Genomic DNA, 7,163 nt, shown 5'->3' on the forward strand with positions numbered 1-7,163 from the left:
TTAGCGTCCTTTAATAAAAGTGGTAACATCTTCATCACGTATCATTGCGATTTGTACATCCTCTTCTTCTTCTGGTACTTTGTCTTGATCAACTTGTTCTAACGAATCTTGAACCTCTATAGGATACAAGTGCTGTATCGAGCGTTTCAAAACTACGACTTTCCCCGAATTGTCTGTTGTGCGTACTTCTGCTGCACGTACAATGTTGTCTCGCCCTGGTAGGAGTCGCGTGATTTTTCCGAGTTTCCATTTCTGTCTCGGCGTTTTATCGTTGTGAATCGTAACTATATCTCCTTGTTTTGGAATCCTTCGTAATTGTTTTCCTTTTGAAGTATATCTTTCACGAAGCGAAGTCAAATATTCTTTTTTCCACTGTGTAACGAATCTCCCAAGAAGTGTTTCGAGATATTTCGCGCGTCTAGTTAGTGTAGTTTTATCCGAATCTGCGTTGTTTTGCGTAATTTCGTGTTTATCGAGTAATCGGCGACCTGTAACTAGGCACGATGGAGTTAATGGCGTCTGGGTTACGTCTTCATAAACGAAGGTAAGCGGGCGCGAGTTTAGTATCGCTTCAGTCTCAATTAGAACGGTTTCTAATTCTTCGTAAGTCAAGAGAGCGTTTTTTAGCGTTTTTCTCAAACATCGTTTTGTTAGTTTTACCATAATTTCGAATATACCACCCCACCAACTCGCTTTCGGAATATTGAATCTCCAAACAATACCTTTACTATTTACAAATTTTTGCACAGCACAATCGATGAATGTTTTTCCATTATCTGACAAAATTCGCGCTGGTATGCCTGGACGAGATATGAATCGTTTCAACGCACGAATGAAGGTACTTCCACGAAGATCTGGAACGAGTTCTAAATGTATTGCTCTCGTACTAGCACATGAAAACAAGGCAATTTAGCATTTATAAGATTGATTATCATTGTTGTAAATGTCGCGAACGAATAAGGGTCCTGCGAAATCTATACCGATTTGCGAAAATGCAGCGTCTTGAGATACACGATAAGGTGGCAACGGAGGAGCGGAAGGTGTATCATACGGCTTTCCAATCATTTCCTTACACGTAACGCATTTCGATAAAATAGATTTAACTAGTTGCCGACCTTTGCTTATCCAATATTCAGATCGAAGTTCCGTTAAAGTTTCTCTTACCCCGTTGTGTTTTACAGTTTCATGACTTTTTGTGACAATTAAACGTGAAAGATGATGTCCCCTTGGCAACAAGACCGGATACTTGGTTTCGTATGGTAAAGGGGCGTTGTCAATTCTACCTCCTACACGTAAAACCCCTTGTGAATCCGAAGACACTCGCAAGTTTTTCTTTGTTTCCTTGAAACTTTGGTCATTTTCGAATAAACGTTGAGCTTCTATGGCCCAGCGGTTTTTAACTTCGTTAGTAATTACGGATGGATACATTTCTTCCCGTGTTTCATTTGAGATTTCTCGACGGAGTAACTTAATAAACTTGAAAACGAGCGTCGTAACGCGAATTAGTTTGTCAAAATTGCTGAAATTTTCACAAGGAATAACTGAGTTTAAGCTAACGACAGGTTTAGCTGTTGAAATCAAAACATTCGAGCTTTCTTCGTGTTGTGAAACGTTTTGTTTAATTTTGTTTTCTTGAGACATTTCGAATTTAGGCCAGTGTTCTGCTTTCTTTGTGAGGAACTCTGGTCCATTCCACCAAAGGCTACTTTTTGATAATTTTGAGAAGGCAATACCCCTCGAAACGATATCTGCCGGATTTGTGTGAGAAGGGCAGTAACCCCATTTTTCTTTCGCGATTAACGACCTTACTTGTTTTAAACGACTTTGAACAAACGGTGTTTGAAGTTTTGTGTCGTCGTGGATCCAATACAAAACTACTTGAGAATCAGACCAACAAAATATGTTTCGAATGTCACAAGAATTGCTCAGTGCTTTGTGAACTGAGGATATTAATTGAGCTAGCGTCAAGGCTGCCATTAATTCTAAGCGTGGTATAGTTTCACCTTTCAGTGGGGCAATTTTGGATTTGGCTGCAATCAGTTTGACAATTGAGTCCTTGTTTGTGTTAATTCTTAAATAAACAACAGCGCCATAAGCCGATTTACTCGCATCCGCGAAACCGTGAATTTCCAAGGATAATGCGTCATTGCTTCCCAGGTGTCCCATTATGCAGCGTTCTATTTGAATAGTCGGATTAGCGGAAAGGTCTCGACTAAAATCACACCACCTTTGACAAAATTCCTCTGGTAATTGCGAATCCCAACTTACTTTTCGACGTTGCTAAAACGAGGAACAAGCGGAACAACCTAGTAACAAGCGGAACAACCCAGTAACAACCCAGGAACAAGCGGAACAACCCAGTAACAACCCAGGAACAAGCAGAACAACCCAGTAACAAGCGGAAATGTGAAGTTATTGTTTTGTAAATAACACATGGGGGCGTTTATAAGCCAACTCTCTAAAGTTCGTGTGGGCTAGCACGTGCACTATCAAGAGGCCGTCAAACACTTCCGTTATGTAATTTTTTGGCAATTCGCGGCCATTTTCCCTCCTTTTCACACAACCGTACATAGTTTGATGGATCAGAAAACCTGTCGTTGTGGTTTTTCACTCGAATCAAACACCGACATAGCAAGGCAAGGGCTGGTACACAAAAAGCCCAAATTGAGGGGTCGTAAATTGAGGTGGGGGATAATATTTAGAATATATTAATGGCAACCGAAGGGGCAAAAGGACCGGGGGGTGTGGGGGTGTCACACCTCCCCGATAGTATCTCAATGAGAAATTTCAGGTAAAATCTCAATAAACTAACAACAAATGTTGCCAAGTTTGTACGAGAAATAATCAGACAAGGCAAAAAATTGGAACTTCTCCTGTGAACTGAATCGAAACTCCATTTCTAGGCATAGATTTTTTACTCATTACTTTTGATTGTACACTTTTAATTGTCGCATTTTTTATGTTGCTACTGTTGTTTTATCTGCTGCAAATTGTTGCTTATTATGTTTGTAAGAAGAAGCACTCGATTAACGTAAATAGCTGATGTAAGAATGGCTCTTCAACTAAGTGTATTTAGATAAATTAATTTTTTTATGATGATGATGAAAACGCCAAACATTGGTTGCGTGTTTGTCACCTTGCCATCATTAGTTCACGATACTGCGCCATTCAATCGCCTGGGGAGAAAATGACTTTGATGTACCTACGAGAAACTGATGGTTTGCCCAGAAATAATTTTACTGAGGCGGAAAGTTGACTTCTTCTTTAATCCAAATTATAAGTTGTAAGAGAAATTAACAATAAATATTTGAAATTAACAACAATGAAGTAAACAGGCTACTTGCTTTTTTTTATTAAAAAGGTATCTAGGCCAAGATGGCCTCTAACGTAATTACAACATTAATATAACAAGAAAAGTTAATATAGTTACTGCTACAACAACTTTTCAAACGTTAATATCAACTCAGTTTCATGAAAAATACAATGGTTAAATGCGTATGTTTTCTGTGTTTGACATCAAAGGCTAGAGAGGGGGGGGGCTTAATAGAGAGGGGAGGCTTATTTAAAGTTTTTGCTTGATAAGGGGGGACTTAATAGAGAGGGGGGCTTAATAGAGCTTTTATGGTAGCTCAAAATGCGTTTTAGAACATTTCTTCCAGTCATTTCTTGCAATCGTCTTTTTTGCATACTTTTGCTATTTTCAATAAATTTACCCTCTATGTCTAAGGGCCTCCGTGAAGGCATTAATCAGGCATAGAAAAAATTTCTAAGGGGGGAAGGGGGTCTAGTCCCAGATTGCCGTATAGAGATGTTTAAATGCAAATCAGATAAAGGCTTACTCTGAAGTTGAAAACTGAAGAGGCCCTCTTCCTCGTTTATTAATTTTTGAAAATCTATCTTCATCCCAATAGACGTACTTTTAAGATTGTTATTAACTCACAAGAAACTCGGAAGAATCTCTACTGAAAATGTAGGTTTATAGATATCATTCTATTTTTTTCATTTTTGTGTGACTGTATTTTGAACATAAAAAATGCGACAATTAATAGTGTACAATCAAAAGTAATGAGTAAAAATCTATGCCTAGAAATGGAGTTTCGATTCAGTTCACAGGAGAAGTTCCAATTTTTTGCCTTGTCTGATTATTTCTCGTACAAACTTGGCAACATTTGTTGTTAGTTTATTGAGATTTTACCTGAAATTTCTCATTGAGATACTATTGGGGAGGTGTGACACCCCCACACCCCCCCGTCCTTTTGCCCCTTCGGTTGCCATTAATATATTCTAAATATTATCCCCCACCTCAATTTTCGACCCCTCAATTTGGGCTTTTTGTGTACCAGCCCTTGCCTTGCTATGTCGGTGTTTGATTCGAGTGAAAAACCACAACGACAGGTTTTCTGATCCATCAAACTATGTACGGTTGTGTGAAAAGGAGAGAAAATGGCCGCGAACTGCCAAAAAATTACATAACGGAAATGTTTGACGGCCTCTTGATAGTGCACGTGCTAGCCCACACGAACTTTAGAGAGTTGGCTTATAAACGCCCCCATGTGTTATTTACAAAACAATAACTTCACATTTCCGCTTGTTACTGGGTTGTTCTGCTTGTTCCTGGGTTGTTACTGGGTTGTTCCGCTTGTTCCTGGGTTGTTACTGGGTTGTTCCGCTTGTTACTAGGTTGTTCCGCTTGTTCCTCGTTTTAGCAACGTCGATTTACTTTTAGTTTGCAGACAACCTGAAATAATTGCTTTAGCGGTAACATGGCTGGACACAATAGCCCTAGCGGATCGTAAATTCGCGCGATGCTACTCAATATGTGACGCTTTGTAATAAGCTCCCGCGCGGTGGAATTAAACACGTTGGTTAAATCGAATTTAAACGTGTCCGATTTTTGATTCCATGTTATCCCCAATACATTTGACTCTTTATCCTCGTTCGTTTTGATTGAATTTTCTTCAGTTTTAGATACATTACTGTCCAAAACAGTTAATTTTTCTGCACCAGTAAAAATTTTTTCGGACTGGTGAATGCGATCGAGTAGACCTTGATCGTTTGAGGCCCATTTTCTCATGTTAAAACCTCCTTCCTTAAAACAACGCTTAAGTTTCTCGTAAACTTCGAAGGCTTCATCTTGTGATGCAAATGCGCATGCGTAATCATCTACGTATAGAGATTTAACAACATTGCAAACGAATTTAGGATCAGATTCTTCGTATCTTTTTAAATGATACCTTATAGTCGCGTTTAAAATGAACGGCGAGCAAGTTAGGCCGAAAGGGAGTCGAGCGAATCTGAATTTGGCAATTTTCGGATTATCAATATTTGCGTCTTCCATCCATAAAAAGCGTAAAAGATCTCTTTGTTTAGGATCGATCGAAATTTGCAAAAATGCTTTTTCCATGTCACCAATAAGTGCAACTTTTTGCATTCTAAATCGTAGCAAAACGTCGAAAATGAGTGGAATCAAGTTTGGCCCAGAATGTAAGCATTCGTTTAAGCTCACTTCGCCTGCAGCTTTAGAGCTAGCATCGTAAACTACCCGCAGTTTCGTAGTTTTTCTTTCCTGTTTTACGACACCGGTATGTGGAATGTAATGTTTGGAACCTAGATTGGCGTCATCATCTTCTTCATCTACGCGCTCGATTATGCCTGAATTCGATTGTTCTTTAATAACAGCGTTATATTGCGCGAAAAGTTCAGGTTTAGATTTCAAACGATTAAGTTGCGAATTTAATCGAGTTTTTGCGACATTAAAGTTATCTGGAATTACTGGATGCGACTCCTTAACTGGTAATGAAACTTCATATCGTTTACCATCAAATGTTATTTTATCATTCATAAGAGCGTCAGTTTCAGATTGAGGTTGATTTGATTTGACACCTATGTTCTCGCGGTCCCAAAATTCCTTAATTTCTCGAGTTATTTCGCATTGATTTTCAACAATAATTGAGCCAGTTTTTAAAGTATGGGCTACAGTTATGTTTGATGTACAGCTAGTTTGAGCTGAGACTGGAACTGGACCGCTCAGAACAAATCCAAAACGAGTAAGAATTGCAACCGGACTGAGCGGCTGGTTCCCCCGTACGACTTTATCAAGCAAAAAGCAATGCACGAAATCAGCTCCGATCATTACATCTACCTCTAAATCTGTTAGCCCGTCCCCACTGTCAGCTAATGGCAAGTTTGTTAAATGTGGGAACATAGACTGTGCGATATTCATTACTTGATTTGAAACAGGACTGCAGATCAAATCTACTACATAGGCGTTGATGTAGACAGTTAAAAAATCTGCACACTTTACAGCTAATTGAACGGTATCGCATGTTTTTAGTGTGCCCTCGTTATTTCCAAATTCTTTAATTAATACTTTGCTCGTTTTAACCGTTGGAAGTTGTAGTCTCTTAATCGAGAAGTTATATAAGTTTTCTGTGAGCGTGAGTCTAAAATCAATCTCACATTACAAATGTTGTACTGATTATCAATGCGATGGACTTGAGCCTTAGCCGTTTGTAAAAGTGTAGCGTAATCATCAAAATCTTGAGCAGTGTATAAATTTGTATTTACATAATTCCGACTTTGAGACACATTTTGCTGTGAAGGCTCGACGTAAGGCTGACGTGCGCGTTGTTCAGAGCGATAATGTTGAGGCGATCTTTCGGCGTAATTTGACGAATTTTGTGCGCGCGACCCACAAATTGAAGAATGATGCTTTCCTTTACAATAATAGCAGCGTGTTCTGTTCGTGCATGATCGACTGTTGTGTCCTGATTTCAAACAAACGAAACATTTCCTCTTTTCTTGCAATAATTTTCTCCGCGCGTCAGGATCGGTAATAATACTGCAACTCGCCGAGTAATGTTTTTGTCCGCAAAACAAACAATTTGGCATGAATCTGCTTTCAGGTTGGCTGTTTTCAGTGATGAGTGTTGCCACGGTAGGTTGTGGTCTGCGAAAATCAAAATTCTTAGTATACTTAGTATCTCCGCGCGGCTCCTTGCTTCTATGGGTGTCTGCGATGGTCGCTAGAGAACATTTCTCGCGAAGTGTTAGTTCTTCTCCAAGTTGCTCTAACAATCCAATAACATCCCATTCATCTTCGAGTTTTCTGCTGACGAGCAAGCGCAATTCTTGAGGTAGTTTGGACATTATTACCGGCGATA

At 39.3% G+C, this 7,163-nt stretch overlaps 2 protein-coding genes across 2 annotated transcripts; both read right to left on the reverse strand.

Annotated features, from left to right (window-relative positions):
* On the reverse strand, positions 1 to 2,166 carry LOC135695689 (uncharacterized). The gene is made up of 2 exons (XM_089111199.1): positions 981 to 2,166; positions 1 to 800 (listed from the first exon to the last, which is right to left on the reverse strand). The coding sequence occupies exons 1-2, from the start codon at positions 2,164 to 2,166 to the stop codon at positions 1 to 3; spliced, it is 1,986 nt and encodes a 661-aa protein (XP_088967325.1).
* A 2,536-nt stretch (positions 2,167 to 4,702) lies between these two features.
* Positions 4,703 to 6,223, reverse strand: LOC148958825 (uncharacterized). Its single transcript, XM_089111200.1, has one exon. It carries the CDS (start codon positions 6,221 to 6,223, stop codon positions 4,703 to 4,705), a length of 1,521 nt encoding a protein of 506 aa, XP_088967326.1.
* Positions 6,224 to 7,163: the final 940 nt, after the last annotated feature.

Source organism: Rhopilema esculentum, chromosome 11 (genome assembly GCF_057945365.1).
Source record: "Rhopilema esculentum isolate cy_ngs chromosome 11, ASM5794536v1, whole genome shotgun sequence".
NCBI lineage: Eukaryota > Metazoa > Cnidaria > Scyphozoa > Rhizostomeae > Rhizostomatidae > Rhopilema > Rhopilema esculentum.

Excerpts from the sequence above, each read along its gene's own strand:
- LOC135695689 (XM_089111199.1), bottom strand. The coding sequence starts at position 2,166 with ATGGGACACCTGGGAAGCAATGACGCATTATCCTTGGAAATTCACGGT. Across the intron at positions 801-980 it reads CGCTGCATTTTCGCAAATCG|GCATACCAGCGCGAATTTTG; the intron begins GTATAGATTTCG and ends TATCTCGTCCAG.
- LOC148958825 (XM_089111200.1), bottom strand. The coding sequence starts at position 6,223 with ATGAATATCGCACAGTCTATGTTCCCACATTTAACAAACTTGCCATTA.